General features: G+C 45.8%; 1 protein-coding gene across 1 annotated transcript; it reads right to left on the bottom strand.

The window, feature by feature from the left end:
* LOC104483676 (calpain-2 catalytic subunit) lies at positions 1 to 26,588 on the bottom strand. The gene is made up of 20 exons (XM_086745815.1): positions 26,352 to 26,588; positions 25,634 to 25,703; positions 18,760 to 18,878; positions 18,245 to 18,378; positions 17,206 to 17,374; positions 15,164 to 15,247; positions 13,565 to 13,650; positions 12,806 to 12,880; positions 12,420 to 12,580; positions 11,916 to 12,097; positions 8,981 to 9,192; positions 7,728 to 7,764; positions 6,838 to 6,903; positions 6,177 to 6,234; positions 4,030 to 4,094; positions 2,863 to 2,931; positions 2,195 to 2,273; positions 1,915 to 2,031; positions 1,355 to 1,413; positions 1 to 675 (listed from the first exon to the last, which is right to left on the bottom strand). The coding sequence occupies exons 1-20, from the start codon at positions 26,586 to 26,588 to the stop codon at positions 652 to 654; spliced, it is 2,103 nt and encodes a 700-aa protein (XP_086601941.1). The 3' UTR covers positions 1 to 651.

Here is a 26,588-nt window from a genome sequence, read left to right on the forward strand (position 1 = left end):
TACCTCTACTGTTTTTATTTAAATACTTTCTTGTATTTCAAAAGAAGATAAATAAGACAATGGATATCAAGATTCCACCTGAGAGCATGGACTTTCTCTTGGAAGAGAGCTTTCTGCTACGGGCACATCAATGGTCAGGGGGGAAAGACTTGTCCTTCAGCTTAGTCAAACACGTACTTGCTATTCAAATTCTTCCAAGACTATTTAAGCAGAATAATGCTGGGGCTTGACAGAAAGCAGACAAGGGACTTATATCTTAACTAAATACCTGTATGCAATACCATTCTTCTAGTGGAGTGGAGCTCTTATTTAAAATGCACTTAATAAACCAGACTGTCAAGCTATAATGAGCTTTCTTCTCGAAGTCAGGTACAAAGATACTAGCAAAGCAGTATTTTCAAAAGTTGTATGGGGGACTTACTTATACTAAATTTGTACAGAGGATATATAGTAGTAGATAAAGACTGTCAGAGCTATAAAAATGAGGTTGCAGATTCTTCTGTTGAAGTAAAACACTTACTTTCCTTATAACTGCGTGCAAAATTTGCCACACATAAGGCACATTCATGTTAGGATAGCACTTGTATGTTTGCTTGATTATCTTCACCTGATCTTGCTCTTTTTGAGGTCTCTTGAGCTGAGGTCAGTGGCTCATATGACAGTAAAGCACAGCCACTGTAATGAGAGAGAGAGAGAGAGAGGAAAACAGCCCAAGGCTAAGTTAAGTAAAAATACCTGTTGCAAGTATGCATGTTCCCATTTCTAGCACGAGGAAGAAAGTCTATTGTTACAGAAGTAGTTTTAGGATCTTTCCTGAATGATATAAATTTAAATCTTAAGTAAGTCAGAAGAGTTTTGGAATTATTTGCACATTCCTTATGTAGGTCCAGAAATAAGTTATGTTTAGGTCATAAGCAAGTTGAACATGTGTAGGAGAGTAGTTTTCTCCTAACGTAGTCCTTTCTCCAAGGCACACATGGTGCAGAAAGAAGCAGACATGGTGAATGCCATGAGTTGCTACTGCACCTACATTTTACCCTGTTGTTGACAAAAAAGGCAGGGAAGAAGCCTGCATGCGTATCAGCTAAAATTACTGCCAGTAAGTGGCATCCGGTTCAAGTAACCTGGCCTGTTTGCTGAGAAATACAATGTGATGTAGGTACCTTTTAAAAAAAGAGCAGCCTTTCTTAGAGGCTGCTTATAAATACACAAGCTATATCAATCCAGCATATATGTCAATACTCATAACCAGCCATAATCAGTCAGAATGGAGCAGGACTGTCTCTGCTGTTAATCCCTTCCTCCCCCCCCACCCAAAAAGATGACAAACTTTTTTAGAGCTAAATGAACTCACGTTAACGAGATTCAATTCTATTGTTCCAGTTTTTTCAGTATCCAGTTTTCTAAACATTTCTGTGGTAGGAGAGAGATGACAGACAACGATGAATATAGGAACTAATTGGAAAGCCTTCCCCTTCCTTGTGCTTTAGGATCAAAAAGGAATTTAGTTCCCCAGTCTGAAATTTATGACAATGGTCTACAACCCAAACCAGAAAGTGCCACTCTAAAGTCATTGTGTGCTCATGTGCGAGAATGAAACAGAACATTTGTAATAGTATTAATATTACAGACTGAACCATTTTTCAATTTGTAAGTGTTTTGATTTTTTTTTTCTTTTCTTTTTATCATCACTCAACATTTAGTTGTTTGCATAGAAGACTGTCTTGCTCTGGTTCAGCAGTCTGGCTTAAAAGCCTGGTTCCTAGATCTAGGAGGAGGAACATGGAACTGGGTTACCAGGTTTATAGCTCAGCCTAGAAGTTGCCTTGGTTCTGGTACAAGTTTTCTGAATAGCTTGTCCTGGACTTGAAAACACAAAGCAACAAGGTCTGTAGTTATTAAGCGTGTACTCACTAAACAAGGTTTCCAGACGAATCAAACACCGGACAAAGTTATCAAAGTCAATGATGAGGTCTTCATCAGCAAAACGAGCCACAATGATTTGATGTAACTGGCAGTTCAGTTTGAACCCTAAAAATACAATGAAAAGGATTTTAAAAAGAAGAGGAATAAAAAAAAAAAAAGGCAAAAAAAAAATCACAGCTTACAAATGATATACAGGAGATCAGTAAGCATCTATCAACGCAGCTTGAAACTGATATAATCCTAAAAAGAGACAGACCAATGTATATACCTGCTGTTTCCAGTGCTCTCCTCATCTCGTACGAATTCATGGTACCGGATCGATCCACATCAATTTCCCTGTATATTTTCTGCAGAACACAAAGCCCACAAAACTTGTCAATAATTCAGAATGTGTTTTGGCTTTAGTTGAAAGTCAAGCATTTTGAAATGCAGCCTGCACGCTCCTTCGGAGTGTTTGCAACATTGGTCTGAAAGACTAGGTACTTATCCCCAAGTTCATCGAAAAGTAGATTTAGAAAGTAAGTCTCTCTAATGCAGCAGCCAGAGCGGATAAAGGCTCCAGAGAATTTCTTGAATGCCCATGCAAAATGGTGCTATCGCTACCAAAGGAAGCGGCAAGACCAATACCACACTCGCACTGTTAAGTGGGAAGGCTAAACGTATTTGGATTCAAGTTAAAACAAAACAGAAACCCCTCTGAGAGTAAGGCAGGACAGAGAGGCAACCTCCCCTTCAGCTGAGCACCTGAAGGACAAGCAGCCACACCCCTGAACTCCAAGGGAAAAAACCTGGGGGCCTGAGGACATAAATGCATCGAGAGCTGAAGTGAGAGTCGCTGCTTTGGGAAGTGTGATTGTCTACACTGTACGAGGCAAATCAGTCTACAGCCACTTCTACATTTGACTGCATGTTCCAACCAAAAAGGTTGCATCTTACCTGGTATTTCTGAATCTTTGTCCAGAGGGTGTGGAATTCCTTCAGTCCCAGTTTACCACTCCCATCATTCTTGTTTTGAGTTAAGGTGAGCTCTTTGGAGGGAAGGAAAAGGGTTTTCCCCTCCCTGTGGTGGGTTTACTTACTTAATATTAATAAAAAAAAAAAATGCAATTAAGAAAAGGATGCAAGTCCTCCCTTGCAAACACAAGTGTTGTCCAAGATTTCTTGTCTTTCTAAATCAAGAAGGTGATCAATTCATTTTAACAGTGATCAGTTCACAAGATCTTTCTGCTCTTCCTTTGGCAGCTCTCTCTCTTTTCAATACACGTATAAAACAGCCGTGATGATATCATTTTGTTCTGGCATCGCTGGTTCAACACCTGCAGTTAAAGGAGCATGACTCCTAAGTCTGGATTATAAACAGGAAAAGCCACAACCAAGCCTGTAATTTGGAGACCTTAAGTTCTTGCACAAGCAGCTAACAAAAGAACCTGGTCATTGCATTGCTCCCGAAAACCGCTAAGGAGTCCTTACAGACTGCCATATTTTACATCAAATTATAGCAGAGGATCATTCTGGTTTGGTAATTTTCCCCTTTCTGACTATGCAATTCAACTCCCACTGCACAGAGTAGCTGAACACAACTATTCTTAGACTTGAATCCCTCATCCTACGCCTTTGCCCTTATTCTCAGAAGCAGAAGCTCCTAAAAGCCAGCATGCTCTTTGGCTCCTGTATTTGTTTCCCTCATTTTCTATTTGCTAAGTCCTCGTGGCTTTACGATGCCCTTGCCAACTCCAGCCAGAAGCAGTGAAGTGCAATGTTCAAACTCTACAGTGAAGGCTATCCACACCATGCTGAGAGCCAGGTGCCTTTTCCCAGCACAAACATCACTTTGTCCCTAAACCAAACACACAACAGCTGAGAAGACTTCAAAGCAGATCATCCGTCTTAAAATGGATTTTCCCTGCTGCCTGGGAGAATGCATGTGCCACGGTGAGCAGCAATAGTGAGAGCTACCATTTTTATCCAGGGGAACCAGGGTAAAACCAGCTTCTCCACCTCAGGAGTCACTGGTACATCTGTATGGACCTGCCACTGCAAAGGTAGCAGCTCACCTACTCCAGCACAGGCAGAATATCCTCTAGGAACAGTCATAAAGGATACATCCAACAGATCAACCATTATTTTGCATGTCTCGATACTGAAGCCATCAGATTTAATATCCTGGCCTGTAAAGAAAGAGCAAAAGACAGGATTATCATTGCATGCGGTAGCACAGCACCTTCCTAACTAGCTCATGAGCCCTGTAACCAGCATATAGCCCTCAGCCCCTATTTGCTTCTGTGTCATCGGTGGCTTCTTTTGCAATTGGCAAGATGACTTTTTCATTCTGGTGTGGTGTTTTTGCTTCTACGTAACGTGTGCCTAGTGCTCTACCTTGTTTGTGATCTATACCTGCTAGTTACTGAGTGGCAATTCACTGCCTAGTTCAAATCCTCCCCTGGGAACTGGTGTCCAGCTCTATGGCTGCCACAGTCTGAGCCAGACGAGTGCAGCGAGCAGCAGGGGATGCCTGCCTCCCACTCTGGGAAATATTAATATCATCTGAAGCCTTTGGGATCTGGCAAGTGCCTAGTGCAATGCAGACTGTGGAGGATGTGGTGCCTATAGAGCTGTAGGCAGGATACCCGTGTGCAGATAACGCTGGATGGGAAACCGTTGCCTTATGTTGCTTGGGTACCCTCTCTGAGGTAAGCTATGACTTCTGACAACTCCTTTGTATCCAGCAGAATGGGAGGCAGTGCTCACTTAGAGGTGCGGTCAGTGGCGTTGGGACTTGCCAGTGAGGAAGAGCTTTAGGTGGGAGGACACATGTGCAAGAATGACAAGGCTCTTGGCCAGTGGTCATAGGCTGGTCCTTGTTTTGCACATAAGCGGGACACAGCACTGAAGCAGGCCAATGGATGCTAATAAGCAGCCCTCTGATTTTCTGACAGAGAGGCTTAGTGTGAAAGTTAGCTGTGTTGTTTCCCCAAGTAAACAGCCCAGTTAATCTGGTTTGTAGGAGTGCTACAGACCTACAAAGAGGCACAGATAAAGCTTTCCTGCACTTACTGTCTCCCTGCAAAGACAATGGTGGACTTTTGTGGACAAAGTGGACTGCTGACCTATGTAACTCAGTGGTAGGTAGCCTAATGCAAGGGAAGAACACCAAATCAAGCTTGGTAACCAGCAACACACCATTGCTAACTGGCTGGTGCACACAGACATGCAACATAGTCCTGGCTACCTGGCTAAGATTTCACTTTGGAAAGAGGCACTTATTTCTCCAGGCGCTTATTTCTCGAGCACTGTTTAATGGAAAGGAAAATAATGGAGAGCCAAGCTCTGAATCACTTCACAGAGTTTCAAAGTTTGCCCTCTACCTCAGGGGCACCCCAGACCATTGGCTGGGCTAGTCGGTTCAGTACTAAAGTAGCAGCAATACCTTATCTTGATTACTATCAAGCATTAATCAAATCCGTCCATCTTCCTGGCAGACAATTCCCAGTAGCAGATGCTGGGATAAAAGATATCAACACGTGCCCTGGCCAAAGCACACATCCTGTGTGCACGGCCCCAGCATTTCTGCAGCCCTGTGAAGGAAGAGGGCACGTGGCCATGGCCATTTAGAGAGCCAAGCTGAAGGTCTTGGGCAGAGCCCAGGGGTTTGACTCTATCTGGGTCAGTGGTGTGCTCTGTGCTCTCAGGACCATGCTGGAAACATGCTGGTGGCCAACTGAAGACACAGCTGGAGAAAGAAGGACATGGACCAGTTGTAGAAGGTCCAGAGGAGGGCCACAAAGATGATAAAAGGGCTGGAGCACCTCTCTTATGAGGACAGGCTGAAAGAGTTGGGGCTGTTCAGCCTGGAGAAGAGAAGGCTCCGGGGAGACCTTATAGCGGTCTTCCAGTACCTCAAGGGGGCCTACAAGAAAGATGGGGAGAGGATGGGAGAGATGGATGTTTAGTAGGGCCTGTTGCAATAGGACAAGGAGTAATGGTTTTAAAATAGTGGGGGGTAGATTTAGATTGGAAATTAGGAAAAAATTTTTTACAATGCGAGTTATAGAACATTGGAACAGGTTGCCCAGAGAGGTGGTGGAAGCCCCATCCCTGGAAACGTTCAAGGCCAGGTTGGAGGGGGCTCTGAGCAACCTGATCTAGTTGGGGATGTCCCTTCTCCTTGCAGGGGGGTTGGACTAGATGACCTTTGAAGGTCCCTTCCAACCCTAACCATTCTATGATTCTATGATTCTAAAGGTACTTACGTTTAGCCATGACTCTATTCAAGATGTTGCGTAGTTCGAAGGCAGAGATCTCTGCATCCTGTGGAAAACAGGAAGAAAAGTCTTTCACTGTGAGCTGCAGGCACCATCTCATAAGCAGCTTCCAACTACTTTGGCCGAGTTGGCCAAGCTGAAACATCCCTTGCAGTTCAAGTTTTCCCTGGATGGAAATGCAAGTGGTAAGCTCTCCCCACCACCCATTCACAGTAGCACCATCAAGTCGCTGTAGCACAGCCCTGCTGTGTGTGTTAGCAGGCCAGGCTGTTGGGTTTGCCTGAGCCCTCAGGCAGGTGAGAACAGCCTTGGGAGAAGGCACAGCCCAGCCCTCATCATATCCTGGAGGGACCCATGCGCCTGCACCAAATGCTCTGCCCAAAGGACAGGATTAGGGACCTGCAGAGATAAAAGGTCAGCCTGCAGTTCAAAGAGAGCAGAGATTGTTTGCCAGGAGCGCTCACAAATCCATTGTGTAAACAGATGGTAACTACACAGATTTTTGCATGCACAATTATGTACATACTCAAGATCTGACTCAGCACAGGAATTAAACTGCACACTGGGTGAGGCATCTCTCTTACCCACTCACCCATGCTACCAGTAAGTCCTTAACAAAAAAAAAAAAAAAAAAAAAAAAAAAACTCACACTTCCTGCTAGCTGTCCAAAAAGCTTCTTAAAGCTGGGTTCAATGTCATCTTCACTGATCTCAGTCTGGAAGAGAGAATATGGAAAGGAGAAACTTTTCTGCCTGAGAAGGACAATGCATTTTCCTGTCCCTCGTAAAACACAATCTAAATAGCAAACTTGAAAATATAGAGTGCTTTTACTTTCATTTTAATCAGTTTTATTTTCAGAGGTGCCCCAAAATGCTGGTGTTGTAAACACTGAAGGAATTAAAAACTTTCACAATGGCTTTTACTAAAAAAAAAAAAAAAAAAAGAGGTTTAAAAAACTATTTATTTTATTAAAACAAAAATCACAAGCAAATTCAGAACTTCACTATTGCTGCTCCTGCTACTACTGTTGGACTAGCTGTCTTCATTTAAGGACAAGAAAGCAAAATGTAAGCTCTTATCTTTGGGGGGAAAAAAATAAGTCAGACAGATTGGTAGATGCATTAGTAGGCGAAACATCTCCATTAAGACTAAACATACACTGAGCCACTACTTACTCATGGAAACAACACTGCATGCAAGAACATCCCTATGGCTAAAGGACTGCACTCCCAAAATCCTGAAGAGTACAGGGAATTTCCCATGGCTCCAGTTACCTTGGCAGAAGTACCTGATCTCCTCTACCAGGGAAGCCCAAGTTCACCACTTTGGATAAAGGACAACACGTGTTTCCATTATTGCTTATGATGTTTCCATTTGCTGGACATTCAACTATGGATATGGAAAAATGTTTCCAAAGCGGGACAACAGTTCTTTATAACGCCCAGAGAACAACACTGCCCTGCACAGGGAACAGGCACTCCAACCCCATTTACTTACAACAAAGTTATCTCCATTTTAAACATTTAAGTTAAGATATACCTCTTCAAAACTGGCCTCAATTTCATCATCTATAACCCTAGAAAAATAAAGAAATCGATATTAAAAACAAAACAAGTCACTTTTCTGATGCCCTTGCTTCAGGTTTCAGTTAGAGATTCTTTAAATTATGAGAATAATGATGAGTATTAAGCAGTTACTGGATTAATCAGCCACCAGTGAAGGCAGAATTTTGCCAGCTATGGCAACAAGAGTTTCAAAACACTGTACAAACTGTGCAAAGTCCTGCAGAGCCACAGACAGGATTTTGGGTCACTTAGTGCCACTGCCTACAGACCTTAGTCCAGGACTAGGCTCTTGGGTGCAAATCACACTTTTTCTAGTCACTTTCTTTTTCTTTTTTTCCTTTAAAACTGCAAAAAGTGAGAGCCTTACAGTCATCCAGACATGCCAGAGAGGGAAGAGAAGTGTTTCACACCGTCCCCTAGCTGCTGTGGGAGCATCATGCCTACAGGTGCATAAGCACTGCTAAGAGCCTGGCAAAAGCTGAGTGTGCCTTCGCACCACTGACATCCCAGTTTTCTCACTACTACAGAAACATGCAACAGATTCCAGATTACAGAACAGTAGAAAGGTTTTTGCTTGCTTTCAATTAGGGAACTCGATATGAAAGATCCCACACTCCTTCCCGAGGCCTTAGCCCAGCTGCTCTTTGAGATGCGACATGTCTGAATTTTTTCATAGCTCCATGGCTAATGGTGTGGTTTGAGCCAGTTCTGTTTAAATCCATTTTAATTTTATCAAAAGTATCCCTTTGTTGAGCAAGTATCTTGAGTTTTTTTTCCAGCTAAATCTCAAAGATATGAGATCATTTGTTGTGATCAGCGTGTTCCCAGACAGCAGAAAGCACAGGCATTTCTGTCTGCCAAGTGGAAAGCCCAGCCTGCCGCTGTCTGCGGCTGCCTTCTCTCCATAGACCAACCTGTGCTGTGGCACCCAGCCTACAGCCCAGTAACTAAAAATGTCTGCCCAGGCAGGGCGGGCAATAATAATAATAATAATAATAACAACAAGAAGTTATAGAATAATTCCTTCCTGCTAAGTTTACTCAAAAACTTTCCTCCATCGCACATGGGGAAATTGGGGACAAGCTGTGCATCCCCACGTCCTGCTCCCTGCGGGAAGCCGATGTACCCCAGCCCTGTGCTGCTCCATCCTTCCACACCTGTGAGGGGGACCAGACATCACCCACGTGCCCATACCACTCTTACATGCTTACAAAAAAACCTACATACGTGGAGTTTGCATTTTTTTCAGAGAAGACTCGCAGACAGAAATCCCCATTCTTGTTGGGTTCAAAGGTTGAGGGCACGACGATGTATTCTCCTGCAGGGAGCTTGAACCGGTGCAGCACTTCCCGGAGGTTGATGAAGGTGTTGGATCTTTCTCTTGCTTTGTTGGTCAGGAAAAAGTTTTTGCTCAGATGAATATTCGTCTGGCCAGAAAACTTATGAAAAGCAAAGAAAGAGAAAGGAACCCCACAGTTCACATGTATTTGCATTTACAAATTAAAAATATAATACATACGACAATTAGCTACGTAGGGAAAAAAGAAAATATGTCCATTCAACAGAACCAAAAGAGAGAAGAGAAAGGGGATGGGTGCATCCCACCACAGTACTCCTGAACTGCGGATGCAAACGTATTTTGCAGACCACCTCAATAAATCATTTGGGTCATCCTTACATTTTGCAGATGATGAATGGTGTGTGAAGACATCTGGCAAACTCTTCCACCAAGCATTTTTCTTTAAAGTGAAATGGATTATGACCTGTGTCCCTCTGGTCCCCGGAGCTGGTGCCACCAGGGGACTGCAGCTCAGCTCTGCCTCTGAGGTCAGGCTGCCTTAAGGCAGAGAGACCACTTACGGAGGGCTCCAAGAATAAAATAAACATTACACCTTATAAAAGCGTATTTGGAGTGTAACATCTTCCAGAACAAACTCTTCTGTGCAGGGTCTTACAGGTGGGCTATCTCAGATCTTGAAGTAAACATCAGCAAGTATGGTTCAGAAACCTCCCCCTTCCTGTCCTCCCGCATTTTTAAGAATGCAAAACCCGTCAGACCTGCTGTCATGGTGGGAGAGAAAATTCTACCTTTGGGGGAAAGAAAAGTCACTGGATGCATAGCTACAGTCTCTTTTTTACGGAAATCAGGTTTTTTGAATGCTAGCGTGAGAGCTCAGCGGCTGTCAGAGTACTGTCAGGTGTGTAAAAAAATTAATTAACTGGCAGCACTATTTCCTTCCTGATAAAACCACATTTCACACAGCAGCAGCTGGTTTGAGCGTAGCTTCTGGAGCCATGAGGTGCCCCAGCCGCTTTGCATGCACCCTCACAGGTACAGCAGGCCATGTAATGAGGTTACCCAGGCATTTTGCTCAACTTCACTCGTTCCTCTGAGGAGCAACAGCTCAGGGGCATCTGCAGCCCTATTGCACAGGCATCAGTGCGTTGCACACCCCTCTCTAATCCCTGGGGCATGCTATTAGCTGCCTGCAGGTAGAAACAGAGAGAAACCAATACAGACAGTGCTTAGGGAAATGAAAATAAACACCTCCTTGGAATATGAGTTGTGTATCAAACACAAACTCTGGCAAACCTGAGAAAAGCAGCTGTGCTCTGTGGGCACAGGTGTAGGTGTGGGTCTGGGCTGGGAGAAGACCCATGGAAGAGCAGCTTTGGCGAGTTTCTGCAGTACAGAGAGCTCTTATCCCAACCCAAGATGCTCTGAAAATGCAGCATGGGCTCAAGGCCCCTTCCAGAATAAATGGCCTCTAACTTCAGACTCTGCAGTCAATATTGTGCTGCAATTGAAGGAGAATCCTCTGAACTGTTTCTTCCCATAAGCCACTGGGCCACAACTCTGCACCTTCACCACCACAACTCTGGACCTTCACCACCAATGCAAGCCACATACCTCTGGGGGCACCTGCAAGGAGAAAAAGAAAGAGTTATTTGCTTGTTGAATGGCAGCTCCAGGGCTATTTCTTTTCACTGCTGGTTAAGCGGGTACATCCACACTCTTGAAAAAAAAGTCAGCTCAACGGGGGAGGTGAGCGCAAGCCCACATCACCCAACACTGTCTGCTGGCTCAGGTCCCGACTCCATCCTGGAGGCAGGTGGGGCTCACCTGGAGCAGCACAGCCACAGCCTGGTGCAGATGCAGCCAGACTGGTCGTGGTTTCCTGCTGACCCTCCACCCCATGGCCCACTGTGATATTTTTTTGCAGACTCATTTTCTCTACTCTTTCTTTCCACCTTTTCTTTCACCCTCCTGCCCCTCGGACCTCTCCACCCCCAAGAGAGGAGGCAGGGGCTAAGCAAGACAAGAATGCAGTTTTCTGTTTCCTTACAGGTTCAGGGGATCTAGTGTTGCTTTAAACCTTATTTGCTTACAGGGACCAGATTCTTTGACAAGCTTTTCCAAAGCTGAGATATTGAGAAAGCAAGCAGTTGCACATCCTGCCTACAGTTACAGAGTAACCTGCAGGCGAGACCATTATTCCTGTTTTCACTGCCAGTTAACTGTCCTTGCTTTGCAGCTCTGAACAAAATGTCCTGCTTAAGGAGTTACCATAGACACATCTCTGACCCTTTATTCAGCAGAACAAGTTTTATAGGTGTTTTGGCTGATTCTGCTGCTGGGTTCACACTCCCCAAGCCAGTGCAGATGTCCCAGCTAGTGTGACACCCCTACTATGGCTACTCTCATTTTGCTGCTTTTCACCACAGTCTGATAAGCGAAGGTCAGACTGGATTTCTGCACTTTTATTTTATTTTCTTTTTATTTTTAAATACTTTTTCTGCTCCTCCATCTAGAAGCACAGAAACTTACAGGTGGGAAGGGGCCTCTGTAGGTCATCTCGTCCAACCCCCTACTCAAAGCAAGGTCAATATCAAAAGGTAATGACAGTGCTCAGGCCCCTGTCCAGCCTAGGTATTAATATCTCCAGGAACGCAGACTCCATCATCTCTCCGAGTACCTGTCCCTGTGCTTGAGCACCACTTTTGTGGAGGATAATTTTCTAAACATCTAAGTAGAATTTTCCTTGCTGCAACTGGGATTCAGCTCAACTCGGCTGAGTTTTGATAGAAAGCCCGGTCTGAGAACTGCACTACCCCATGTATTGGGTGTGTGAGTTTTCCTTTTCCTCCCATGCATCTGTACTGCCTTACTTGCCTCATAAATCGCAAAGCCAATGGTGTGCATGTCCTCTCCCATCTTCCTCTGCTTGCGCCGGTGCTTCTGAATCAAGCCAATGATGAAAGTGCAACCCCTCTCAGGATCATCAGGATCCTCATCTTCTTCCTCCAGCTTGATTAAATACTGTGGATTTGTCCAGAAAGTGTCTGGGAAGTGAATTTATGCAAACTGCTTAGAGGCTTTTTTGAAAGCAGCCATGCTGATGCATACGTACCAGCTAGGACAGATGCAGCTCTGACTTCCAAAATCAGCTGTGAGAAGGAAAAACCACACTCCCGCCCAGCCTTTACAACCACAACTAGACCCTCATCAGGGAGCCACATTTCCCAAATACTTGCACTTTTTGGACATCAGTCCTGGATATCCCAGGTTCACCCTCCTCCTCCATAGGCCACCTCAAAATATCTCCCAGAAGCTCCCAGAGAAAGTACAAGTGGATGAGTAAAGGGTTTCTCCTGTTTCTCTTACTTGGGTAATTCCTGCAGCCCCCTGCAGTGGCTCCTCGCCTCCAGTTCCCATCCAGCTTCAGCAGGCTCCACTTCTTGTACCTGTCACTTGCCAGCGTGTCTGGAGTCAGGTTGCAGATCTCCAGGCGGGAGTAATGCCTCAAGAAGTCATTGAACGCCATCCTGTGGGAGGCAATGCCACAGACAACGTCTCCTTAGAACAGACAGGTTTTCTATACAACCACCTTGTCTATCCTCCCTCTCTCCGGCCACAATCTAGCACAGGATTTGGGGTGAATTTGCTCGATTATCTTGGAGAGTGTACTGGGAGATGTCACTTTGTGCAAAAAAAAAAAGCAGAGGAGAAGACATTCCCTTCAGCCTGAACGGAAACCCAGTGGTACTTACCAAAATTCCCCATCTTCATGCCTCCTGGTTAGCCGCTCCCGCACCTCAGGGTCAACACCACTCCAGTTTGGGCAGCTGAAAGACAACCCCACATAAACTACAGGTTACGGTAAAGGTTAAACCCTTATGTAGCTGTTCTGGCACAATGCTTTCACTTTCTTACAGCTCCATGCAACTCCACAATATCTTGCTGATATCAGCTCCAAGGCTTTCAAACCATGCCAGAATTAAAATACAGGGACCTGGGATATTTGATACCTCTTTTCTCAAATATCCAAGGTAAGGATCAGAAACAGAGTCTCATTTCCAGAAGGTGCTAACACCTTGACTGAGATGGAGCTTTAGTTTAGAAAAAGCAAGACCCAGAATAAATATTGCCCAGCCACAGAAGTGAGTAAATGCCAGCTTTCAGTGCTAACAACAGAAACAGATTTTTAAAGCCCTTTTAGAAAGTAAGTTTTCAGAAGCTCTGCAGAAGAAAAAAGAAGCAGAAACTACAGAGAGGATTGTGGGAACCACCAACCAAATCACTGCACCTCACATGAAGGCAGGTGTTTGTATGAAGGGCACCACATGCTGTGATCCCTGTGTGGGAGATGACAGCGGTGAGATGCTTCTTTTAAACAGCCCAGAGCAAACATCACATCCAGATGTGACTTAAGAGAGGAATTTGAGGTAGGGAGAAGACAGGCGACAGCAGGAATACGATCATACCCCTGCAGTAAAAGTCTACGGGCCACGTGCAAGCCACGGACTCACTTGTCATTCCACTTTCCAGTCCACTCCACTTCCCCCCAGGGATTTCGGATTCTGATCAGCTTTTGCACTGTTCCTCGAAAGTTTACCTGGTGGGATCAGAAGTACATGGAGAGTTACACGGGGAGCACTGTGTTCGCTTCCACCTCTTCTATGGGAATTAAAGGACATGACAGAGCAAGTATCTCAGCACTACACAAAGTGTATATACACAAACACACATTCATCTGGTCCAAAAGCCATGAAGTCAAGCTGATTTTGAGTGAGCTCCATGCACCCAAGCTTGTCCAGAGGTTTATAGCATGCACAAATCAAAGCTCATGATAATCAAATGCCTGTTTTGTGCTGCTAAAAAAAAATTCACCTTAGATAGGATTTCAAGCAAAGGGAATATAAAGCTGCTACCGGACTGCCAAAAAGCAGGTACAAGGGGATATTTCTCTAAAGTTGTCATCTATGTACAAACCGCCTTTTCACATTCAAATGCTTCTTCCCCCCCTCCCTAAGCATAAGATGAGCCTGTTATAAGAGATGGGATACTCAGTCTGGCTACAACCCCTCTGACCACCTGAATGCCCTGCAGTGCAGTGGTGTCAGCCCCTCTTCGCACTGTGATGAGGCCCTGGTTTGCTATCTACTGATCTCTGTGCACACAGAGGCCAGGCCAAGCAAAGCTGGAGTTTCAGTGGGAACACCCAGTATTTATGGAGAACACACAGCACTAATTTGAGGAAGGAAGCAGTACACCTCTAGAGCCGGAAGCTGAGAAAACTGCACAGTGCAGCAGCAGTGCAGAGATGGCGCTCAAGACAACTTATCCTTACAAAGCTTGCACAGGTCTCCAAAGGAAAATCCTGGCTAAGTCATGCCTGTTTGGGAATTAAGGTCAACAAACTCCCTCTTTTCCTGCTTTTGCTGTGAGAAGAGGATCAAATGCATGCACACAAACCTGCCCGTTAGCAGTGTCCACCCCAGCACAGCGTGTCAGCAGCTCTCTACACCTCACTCTGAAGTTTCAGAAATTATTTAAGAAACAATTACTGGTTAAGTGACCAAAAGTCCATTACAAACCTGGAAGGACGCCATGATCTGCTTCTTTTGTTGTCACTTGTCTTACCTTCACCAGTCACCTGCTTTTGGACAGGCACCTTGCGTTTGAACACGATGCTCTGCCAAAAGGTGCTGTTCAGCAGGCATTTAAGGGACAATAGTATTTTTTTTTCCTGTTTGGCACATGTCTCTTGCACATTTTGCTGTGTGTTTAAGGTACAGTGTCTCCTGCTACAATAAAACGTGCCTGGTCACCAGCAGAGGGTAGTGTGCCCACTGCACAGGCTTCCCACCACTCACTCACTATGAAATAGCAGTGCTTATGGAAAAAAAGGGTTTTTTTTTGGCCAAACCCTCAAGAAGTGGAATTTGCCTTTATCCAAAACATGCCAGCTAAATTCAGTATTTCTTCAGAAAGAAGGGACTCAAAGCTGCAAAATGGATGAGACTGAAGAATTTGCCAAGTTGAGGATGAATTTGTGGCTGCTGAAGCCCAGTGTGGGTTATGCACAAAGCTCGCTGCATTTCACCCCTTTGGGGAAGCCCACCTACCTCCTCTGCCCCGGTGACTGAGTACGCATGTCCCTTCACCAGCTTCTGGGAAGTGACTGCCTCTGTCTCTGCCGCACTGGTGATCTGCAGGAGCAAAAAAGGTTGGTAAGCGCAGCTTCCTGTGCGGCTGGGGATCCAATGGAACAAAGCCTCCCCCTCCAATGCAGCTTTAATCTCGCTGGGAGGCTGCAGGGGTGGTTCAGCTGCTGCACAGAGGGGAGAGGGGACAGCAGCATGTGTAGGGGTGCTGGAGCCCCAGGATCCATGTTTGTGGCATGGAGTGCACGCCAGAAGCCATGCACCGCAGCAAAGCTCCCTCCTGGCTCTGAAACGGTTGGTGTTGTGCATCCCCTCTCATGCATTTCCAAATGCTGTACAAAGGGAATACACATCATGAGCTCCACTTTCTCAAGGGACCAGGAGGAACACAGTGGGTGACAGGCCTGAGGCTGCTCAGGCATCATCAGGGATCATATCCAGGTCCAGCAAGCCACCAGTGCTTTGCTTCTAGGTAAAAACACCAGCTTCAGCTCCACAGCGGGGTGGGATGTTCCCCTCCCTCTCCCCAGCACCACCACCCTCAGACCTGCCATGCAGGGGAAGCAAAGGAAAAGCCTGCACTTTGGATGCCATTCATACCTGAAGGCATAGCACCCTCTCACTTTTTTGCAGCTATTACAGTACTCAGACAGTCTGGCCTATAAACGCTGCAGAGAAAAGTCACTTCTTGCTAGAAAGTGACTGCTTGACATCTTGCTCTAAAAATGCATAAACCTCTATGAAACATATGTTGGCCATTGCCTTCCCACCGCTTCAGAAAGTGTGTGACCTTTAAACAAGCATATGTGAAGCTTAAAGAGGGTGGGATCAAGCAGGCAGGATTCCTGCTGTCAATTCATGCCCTACTACTGCCCCACAGTGCACCCTCCATGCAGTGCTTAACCTCTGTGTCCCTATTTCTCTGACAGAAGAGAAGAAAAGATTTTACAGGATTTTTCAAAGGCTAAACTCACTAATAATTAGTTTATAATACAGGAAGTGTCAGCACTTACCAACAAAGCAATATATTTACTTCCCCCCCACCTCTGACAAGATTTGTATCATTCTGGGGCAGAAATCCAGATGCCAGATTCTCATCTAAATGCAAACGAGTAAAACAGGCCTCAAAAGTGCTGCGAAGTTGCACGCTGACATTAACCAAGTACTTTTCCTGCTGTGAAGCTTCCCTCTCCTGTGACTCTAATTCAACTTAAAAAATGGGAGGAAACACTTGAGTTTATATTACAAATGAAGTTCTTGTAAACAGTTTACCTTCTCTTTAGACATAACTAAGATGTAATCTCATTTGGGAGCGAGGTGATTATCATAGTAACAATCCTAGACTCATTTCAGCAAGTCTAGAAACGATGCTGAATCCTTGCAGGCAGGGTCAAAGCTCCTCTTTTCCTTCTCATGCAGGTTCAGCTTTTGGTGATGTGTTTTCTGAGAAGGCCTTTCAAAGGCCTCGCAACAATCCTAGCCTCTCTGCTTCAAGAACAGTGACCATGTATTTGGGGAACATTTTGGTATGATTTCTGTGACAAACAGGCTACAGCAAGGACAGAGGTTGCCACCTCTGAGCATCTGACTGCAGGAGCCATTATCAGCACCTTTCTCTCTAAACTCACTCTGTCTGTACCAACTTGCTGCCAAACTATGGGCTTTCTTAAGAACAAAGATGTAGATCAGGACCCCTCATGAGTTCCCCATACGATTCGCTACCACAAACCTATAAAACAGCAAAAGCTCCAGGTCTCAAGGAAGAAAAACAAGGGAGGCAATGAACTTTTACATATGAACTAATGAAGTCTATATTTCAACCTAAACTCCCAGAAAACCACATGCCTGTGTCACACTCTTGGGTCAAAGGGAGAGCAGACAACTGGAGGCAGAGAGGACCAGTATCCTTTGTGCACCTCTCGTGGATGAAGCATGAATCCATCCCCCAGCTGCCTACAAGCATAGCAAGAGCTGAGTGTCCAGCAATAAGCTCACAAACTCACGTCAATGGAGCAGCCAAGGAGAGAGCCTTTCTGAAGTGCTTTCTGAATGATTTTGAAGAGGTTGGGTGGTGCCTTTTGCAGCTCATACCATTCTGCAATTCCACCAGTGAAGTCCTCGAAGCCTTCAGTGGTGGTGCCACCAGAGAGAGACTCGTATGAGCCGTTCAGCCTGCATGAGAGGACACACATAACCATCAGGTTACCTATTCTCCTGTTTTCTTGGAGAGAGGCACTCAGTTGTACCAACTGTCGCAGCATTTCTGCTTTCAACAGCATGACAGCAGCTACAAATGTGCTCCCCCCACCCCATTCAGCTTTGCTTCTTACATCTCTGTATTTGAAAAGGCCACCATAAAATCTTATACTATCCTGTATACAGGTTACACGTTCAGTCATATCAATGACAAAAATAATGAACACTATTTGAACTAAAAATAATATTAAAAAAATAAATAAAACGTAAACAATTTGCCTCTCTAGTTCCACACAGTCTTTTAATCTCTTTAACAATTATGGATCTGATTTGTAGCTGATCTAAATTATCTCAATTTCTTAAGTCAACTGAAAATTAGATGTCAGAATTCCTCCCTGGCCATCCCCAAACTGAAAATTCAGATTTGAGCATCTTCACCTCGAACAGAGACCTGCGCAGGTGAACTAGTGCGCTTTGCACACTGAAGCACCCCTGCTGCAAGCCCTCACAGGTGCATAGAGCACATGAAACCGAGCTTCCCAGACCCCAGTAGCAGGAGACAGCACTCTAGGACCGGTCTTGCCATGAGACTCATGAGCTATTTTTCCCAGCTAGCAGCAAAGTAAGTACTTTTAGCTACTTGTTTTAAGCACCTGTCAGCAAAGCTTTACTAAAGCAGCCGCTGTGAGATATCCTAGAAGTTTTAAAGGGTAGCAATTAGGCTGATATTTTAAATGCATAGTATGCGTGCAGCTGATGATGCTACAAAGGAGAGGTACGAGGAGATCTGAGCTGGGTAAAAGCAGTCTCTCTTGCCCTAGGAGGGCTGACCTGGCCTCGACTCACTTGGCATAGGCCTTCTCCAGCAGCGCGCTCCAGAACTCGCTGCCCTCTGCTGAGTGCACAAAGAGCAGCTCTCCATTCTTGGTGGGCAGCCTGTCATCCACCACGACGTCCACCCACTCCCCATACTGCCAGAACTGGAAAGAGAGCACAAAGACCTTGTCACTGTCCCATGCTGTGCACTCAAGTCACCAGGATGTTTACTTGTTAACACCAATTTCCTAGAAGAAAGGCAATCCCCTCACAGCCAGCTCTGCCCATCCTGTTCAGGGATGCACATCCTCCGCTGGATCTGCTGATGGGGAACGAACCACAAAGACAGTCCTTGCTCCCAGCTCTCCGGTTAGCAGTGTTCCTTCCACTGCCAGCACCCTTTTTGGATGTCTCTGTTTTTCTGCCCGGCTCTTTGACATTCTTCAAAACACGCCAGGAAACACCACACATGTGGACACAGCCAGCCACACTGGTTCCTGGCCGACAGCACTGAGGGGATGGCAAGAATAAAGTTTTCCATCTACCTGGAAGTGGAAAATTCCTGCATATTTATCCTGGAAGCTCTGGTCTTTGGGAACAACACGGGCCAGTATTTCCTCATTCAGAGTGAGAGAAGCAATAGCAGCCAAGAGCCAACAGTCTCCTGTTAAAAAAAAAAAAAAAAAAAGTTCATTATTGAAACTTTATTCTTTAGTTTTCATACTGCACATGGATTGTGCATTGTAACTAATAACCACCTCACCTGCAATGAGATGATCCCTGCCATCACTTTACCTCTAAGGCAGATCAAATGCATGTACACAAACACACACCATTTCCAGGCAAGTGTTGCATTTCCTCCATACCAGAGTAATAAAAAAAAAAAGTAAAAGCAGGCTTCTTATGATCTACTAGCACGGTTATGACCCATGCTGGGACTGTTTGAAAGAAACCTTAATACTCAATTGAGTGTCTACAGGACAGGAAGCAGCATGGGCAAAAGGTGAAGAGCAGGGTCTGTGGGCACACGTGGGTACTCAGGGGTGCTGTTTCTCCTCAAAAGGCCAGTGTTTTCTCAAGCATATGGTATTTTCCTTTCCCTCCTCCATGTTTAATAAACGCCTGTTGACTTGCCATCCAGAGGTCTACCCTACAGATGAGGTCCCTTTAAGGTCTCTTGCCAGGCTCCTACTAAATAGGAGCTCCTTTCACCTTAGGCATCTCAAGGAGGCTCTTGCTAGAGGCCTCTCTGTTAAGTCCCACATGCCATCTCTGGCTCTAGTCACCAGAGAGCCAGGAAAGGTCTGAAGGCAGGCACTGTTCCCCAATCCCACACACCACTTCACCCTTCCTGAGATGGAGCCAACATACACCCGGCCTGCGCGCCAGAGCCCCAGGGCCCAGGCTGTCTGGACAGTATTTTTCCACACCATCTCCTACCAAGTAGAGGGGGGAGGAGATCACAACTATATAAACATTACCTTTATTTTCTGTAATTATTTTCAGAAAACAGTGTTACTTTAACAGAGTGGTTACCTTTCTGCTCAGCCACGGGCCTCCAGTAGCCCATTAGCAAGGCGATTAGAGATTTAAAGACCCCACTGATTCCCTGACTCCCACAACCCAAAGACAAAACTCCTTGTTGCCATGACCAGATCTGCTGCTGCCTTGCTTTGTGAACACAGGGAAGCCGCTATTACACACCAGATCCCACAGAACGGTCCTGCAGCATGGGCAGGATCGCAGGCTGAAAAAACAAGAACCAGCTGCAGCTGCCAGCAAGCCAGAGGCCAGCAAAGCAGTGGTCTCTACACAGCCAGCTCTCTCCTATAGCAAAAGGGTCAAAAAAAGTTGGTTGAAAAGCTCGCAGGTGAGAAGCTGGGGTTCAAATGGGTGGCTGGGAGGAAGTTTTAAGGGGAAGCAGCTCTCGGTCACCCTCACGCTCAAACCCAGCACCACTCACAAGGAGGAACATAAGCACCTGCAGCTCCCTCCGGGCTGCTCATTGCTTTTCACAGCCGATCCGCAGCAGCAGCTCTATGAATGACATTTGTCCCACGGCCCTTTTCGCGTTTCATGAAAGGTGGAAGATGTGGAATTTCTGAATAACTTCCAAATCTTTTAGCTATGCTAAAGCCAGTACATCAGAAAAACCCAGAGAGGGAGCAACTCAGCCTGCTCAGCACTCCTGGGCTGGTCCTAAGCACAGCTGAATAAAACCATACAGCTCCTGGCCTCTACAACAAAGCTGCAGGCACTTTGTGCATGCTCTGTCGGGTGGGTGGAAACAGCTGAAGGCATCTCCTATGCCCCTTGTTCGCAGTCAGCTCTATTGCTCAACCTGCCGCATGAATCAGAGTTCACGGTGCACAGCATTAACTCGACCAGGCAAACTCAACGGCTCCAAGAGACCGTCAGAGCATTTGACATTGGTATTACTACCCTCAGAAAAATTGTGCTGATTTAAATTAGAAGCAAGTCTGCCTCAGAGAGCAGCTGTCGCACCACTCTCCCAAAGAAATACCAGCATTTCTATTCCATAAACAAGGCAGGGGCTGGGCAGGCGGAGAACAGATCAACATGACCATATTGCCTGAGAAAGCCTTGGTCAAGAAGCTGGTCAGGCATCTAGATTAAAAGCATACACCCCTTAATGCTATAATACATCTCTGAGTCAGATTTCCCCTGTAGATAAGAAGCACTGAAGTCCAAAGAAGAGAAGCTCTCCCCAGAGGACCTCTAAGCCCATAAGCAGAGTTCACAAAGAATTTACTTTACTTTTTAGCTGACACATCAAGGCAGATATGAAGAGAAAGAAATAGCAGACTTGATTGTAAAATCACTCTGTTGAACTTTATACTGGTTTCTAAGGAGAATTTGGAGTCAGACAAACAAAGATTTTAACTCAGACAACTCTGGGCAAGGTCTTCTTGAGGTTACAAGGCAGATGCAGCATATACGGGAGACACCACCCTTTGGTTTCCACATTTAAAGTGCTCAACAATCAGGATACCATGTCGCCCTTTCTGAACAGTCAACACTAAAAATAGACCTGATAATTCAAAGCCTGGATGAGAACAGATCTTGCGATAATACCTGGAGTTTTAGCCTGCACTAAGTAAGCCTTAGCAGGGTCTTTACCAAACAGTCTTAACTACAAAAACTGGTACTTCTGTAAAGGTCTTGACAGTGACTTTGCTTTGACAAAGAAGAAAATTCCAAGAGAAAGCTAAGAAGCAGGTTCTTTATATGAAGACTTCAAACGATCTGCTAGCAAGGCTAGGTTAATCATGGAGAATTTTTGAAAATGCACAATACTATAGGCAGAACAAAATTACCAGAAAAGGGGATATTATCAGGCTGTGAGTTTACTTACATTAACAAGTAGTACTATTTTTTTTTTTGTCACACTTCCTTTTTGCTGCTATCAGTGCTTTATTTCTTATTTATATACATCCATATCTGCATTTACATAATCTCCAGCTATAAACAAAAACGTTACAAAACATGTAACTGCAAGGCAAATATAAACAGCCATAAGGGCTTAAAATTGGCCATTCTGGAGAGCAAAGACAAGCTAAGCATCCCCATGAAGTGCATGGAGGGCTGTAAGTGAAAGACAGCTCCTCTGGTCACTGCATATCCTGTGTAAGAGTACAGAGTCAAAGGAAAAAATGTACAATCAGCCAAACACGGTCACATCATTATTTTAAAACACTCATAGCTATAGGTTAACAACTATATCAACAGCTGAATGTATTTCTATTAATACTATGGGACTCCAGGCAGCTTTCTGGTTAGAAACAGGAGGCTGTGGCCACCCACTTACAGTACAGCGGTTGCCAGCGTGGGAAAACTATGCATCTAATTTTCTAAATTCATCCTACTCAATAGATTATTTTTCCACACGTTTTTATTTAAGGAGATGACATCTGTGTCTAAACTGCAGATGAGAGATGCTGTGCTATGTACACCCCACTGTTATGATACCATGGTGATATGCCCTCTAAATAAGGCGGTTAAGGGTGAATAAGCTTCCTCTCCACAGTGGCTTTGGCTCCCCCCATTCGCTGTAATGAGTCACCACATCCCATATGCTGCTGTTCTTAGCCAAATATCATCATTGACTTCAGATGTGATACTGCAAAACTACCTCCGAATACAAAACTTTAAAAGTTTATGCTAAAAAGGAAGAAAAACAGAATATAAAATAATCCAAAGCTCAAGGGGCAGAACTTTGGTGTCTGGAGAACTCAATGAACTGCCTTGGGGTATTTTTTGCCAGGGTGTCCTGGTTTCAGCTGGGATAGAGTTGACTTTTCTTCCCAGTAGCTGCCATAGTGCTGTGTTTTGCATTTAGGATGAGAATAATGTTGATAATACGCTGACGTTTTAGCTGTTGCTGAGCAGGTCTTACACTAAGCCAAGGACTTTTCTAATTCTCATACTACTCCTGCCCTTCCAGCTGCTTCTTCTCCACAAGAAGCTGAGACCGAACACAGCCAAGACAGCTGACCCAAACTGGCTAAAGGGATACTCCATACCATATGACATCATGCTCAGTATATAATCCAAGGGAAAAAAAGTGGTTGGAGGGATGCTGCTCAGCGTCTGGCTGGGCATCGGTCAGCGGGTGGTGAGTGCATCACTTGTTCTGTATATATTACTTGCATTGTGCATCAGTTGTTTTGTATGTATTATTATTATTACTTTTCTGTCCTGTTAAACTGTCTTTATCTCAACCCATGAGTTTTACCTTTTCTTTCAATTCTCTCCTCCATCCCGCTGGCAGGGGGGAGTGAGCCAACGGCTGCGTGGTGTTCAGCTGCCTGCTGGGGTTAAACCACAACACGGGACAACCTCTTCTGAACTGATGATCAGCTATGCCTTTTAGGCATCACAGTATCGTATAGCTCATGTCAAAAACAATGAAACAAATTTACAGGCTGCACCTGGCCTACAGATCAAAGACTCTTGGGCTGAAAGGAACATCTGTACCACTGCTCATTAGCTAAGCTGTTCGGCCACACATCCCCTGCCAAGAAGCCTGTTGCAGAAGTGATGGGTACGTGTGCTTTGGATGCCTCATCCATCCCTGCAGTACTCCAAGATGTTCTGAATGGCTTAGCAATAGCGATGAAACTCCACGCGGGTACAGGTCTGTTGCTTTGTCCCCCTTTTTGGGGATAAATAAGACTAGAAAAGCTTCTTACGGGAAAAAGGAACATAATAAAAAGTACAGGCTTCCAAGAGTACCTGACATCTTCCAGCACAATCTTCTCTGTAACATCCTAAAATGTGATGGGACATCAGTGTTAGCATACTAAGTTCAAACAAATGGAAACTTAAGCAAATGTATTGATACAGATGCTGGTGTCAGATGACGCAGTGGCAAAAACAAACAAACAAACAAAAAAACAACAAAAAACAACCAACCAACCAAAAAAAACCCGTCGAAACCAAAAAGACTAAACATTTGTACAGCACATCTGCTAGCCTCACTGTGTGAAAAAGCAGAGATTCAATACAGGCTCTTAGTAACTCAATGGCTATACAGAGAAAAGATCAATAGCATCTAACTTTTAGTCAACCACTAAACTGTCACACAACACCAAAATCCTGGCCAGACTCCTAAGAAGATAGTGGGGCGAGTCATCGCAGTACTCTAGTCATGGTGAAGACAGTAATACAACCAAGAACACCAACAACCTCCTATTCAAATATTGTTTCAGGAGGTAAAATAATACCAGCTCTGAGTCAGTTCGTATCCTTTGGTGATACCTCCCCAGAACATCTGACTAGTCCAAAGACCATTAAGGCAACAAATGCTTTCATCAATGTAAAACAAGGTTTGGCATTAGCAACAGCAACTCCACAACTTGAAAGTGAAGTTGCAAATCTTTAATTCCGGTGCTCTTGCTGCCACAACATCTGGATAGAAAAGCTGGAAGACTGCAGAAGGCAGAAAGCAACTAAGTGCCTGCAGAAACCAGCATCCTTACAAAATGCCAGCTGTTGAAATGGCACTACAATAAACTCTAATTTCAAGTTGAAAACTCCTTAGCTGTAGTTTCACAATAACAAAAGAGCACAGATGTCTGGCATGTGTTAAGCACTGGGGCATGCTTTATGCCAAAATAGCTGCGATGCGAGGCATGGTATCGGGCAGAGAGAACACACGAAGGAAACTGGTGACATGCCAAGGGCTTCACCAATGACACAAAGGAGCCTAATCCATGCCACAGATCATACTGGGGCATGAGGAGCACTAAATTCACAATCTAAGTATTTTTTATTGTCAGGGCTTTTTACACAAGTTGTATCTAGTTGTTAAAGCACTAACCTAAATAACTTCTGAAAGATGGCATAAGCACAAAATATGTGAAGTAAGCTTCCCTATCCATTATATTTTTGGACATGAAAACACAGACAGCAGCAGCAGGACTAGAAACTAAGAAGCTGCAATGTGGCTGATATTATGCTGATGAAAAGCATGCAAACAGAACTTGGTTCCTTTGCCAACCCTGCTGCAAAAGCGCAACGCACGAAACGTATTAGTCATGTTTCCCTACACTGAGAGCTTTCCCTCAGCTGCGCTATCAGTCTAATCTAAAACTTTCTCCCTACAGTTACGGAATAAATAGGAGCCCCACTGCTTCCACTTCAGCTTATTTCCCTGCACATCCCCACAGCTGCCCTCCTTGCCAGCCTCCATGCTGCCTTCTGGGAGGAGAGGCACAGAGGCACTCACCTAAAACCCCTTCTGGTGGGCAAGGCAGGAGAGAGGCTGCAAGACCAGGACAGCTGTGCACGCACAGCCAGGTTAAGCCACTCGATTCCCGCCGTCCCCTGGGGCTTCACTGCAGCTCCCAGGGCCCCTCTGGAATGGTTGGCCCATGGACTGCCATTGCACAGACTGAGGGCAAAATCAGAGGGTTCATAGGCTGGCCCATCCCTCCTGAAATACCCCAGCTTTTTCCTCAAGAGCTGCCCATCAGCAGGGAATCCCTTCATGTAATTCTCCGTACCACATTTTTCCAGGTTTCAGGAGGTCCCTCTTACTTGGCAGCACCCTCTCCCACTGGGGAAAGAAATGCCCCGCTACGCACACAACTGCTCTTCTAAGCAGACTGTTAAAGGCAGAAATTAGTCAGGCGGCTCTCAGGCACACGGATGTGACCACAAAAGGAACCGATAGCGATCAGAAAAGCCACTGGGAAACCAGTCTGTGTCGTCCCTGCTCGGTGCACACAGCAAGGCTGTGCTCAGTGGACAAACACGCAAGGTGCCTGCCTGCAGCTGCCAAGCCAAGGCAAGAAAAGATCGGGTTTGATATGAAGGGAGGTGGCAGGATGCAAGAAGATGTATTTATAGAGCGAGTTACTGCACGGAAAATTCCGCTTTCTGCCTCCACCTTACCTAAGGCCCCTTGGCATATGTCCGTGCGAGTGGCTCCACCAGTTATGAACTGGGGGCTGGAACACAGCTCCTGGGGAGGAAACGAGCCTTGCGTTACAGACAGCCACAGGCAAGGGAGGGAACAAGACCCCACTTGCCGCAAATTTAAACAAGCAATTGACAACAGCAGGGCAACACCACCACGGAGCAGGTCAGGAACGAGTGCGGGCATTGGCCTCGCTAAGCGCAGTGAGAAAGGGGTTCTGGCGACCAAAGCTTGTGGACAGCCACCTCACTTCACAGCACGTGCCAGGAGGTCCACTGCGTTTTTACATTCGTGCACGCACCACACTTCTGCTACCTCCCTGCCACCACATCAGGGTCTCTCAGAAGCACCTGGGCACCCCTGATGCCCTCTGACCCCATGGCTAATGGCCAGACAGGGCTGCTTCGGTAGCCAAGCGAGGGCTTTGTGAAGGAGACCGCCGCATCGCTCCCAGCTCGTTGCTCCGCTAAGGAAAAGTTATCCAAAGCGACAGCCACAAAGCGAGCGCTTTGTCTGCACGGAGAGCTCAGGATGGAGATGGAAACGGATTTTTCGCTGTTGGTTTTCCAGACGGAGCACATCACCCTGGTCACCCCGCCAGCCCCGGACCGCGGGTGAAGGGACACCCCCAGCGCGCACCGGGATTTTGCAGCCGCCTCCCCCCTACTCCGCCCGCCCTTGCCGCCGCCCTACCGTGGGTCTGCGCCAGACGACGCCCTGCGTCTTGTAGGAGCTGGGCCCCAGCTCCTGGTAGCCGAGGGCGGTGGGGCCGGCGGGGAAGGAGGGGTCCTGGAAGAGCCGCCCCTCCTGCAGGCACTCCCGCCGCAGCGCCCCAAAATCCTGGCCCAGGTAGGGGACGGCCTGGCCGTGCCGCCCCGCGCCCGCCAACGCCGCCCGCTCCTTCGCCACCGCCGCCGCCATCCCCGCCAT

Source organism: Chlamydotis macqueenii, chromosome 3 (assembly GCF_036417535.1).
Source record: "Chlamydotis macqueenii isolate bChlMac1 chromosome 3, bChlMac1.mat, whole genome shotgun sequence".
Taxonomy (NCBI): domain Eukaryota; kingdom Metazoa; phylum Chordata; class Aves; order Otidiformes; family Otididae; genus Chlamydotis; species Chlamydotis macqueenii.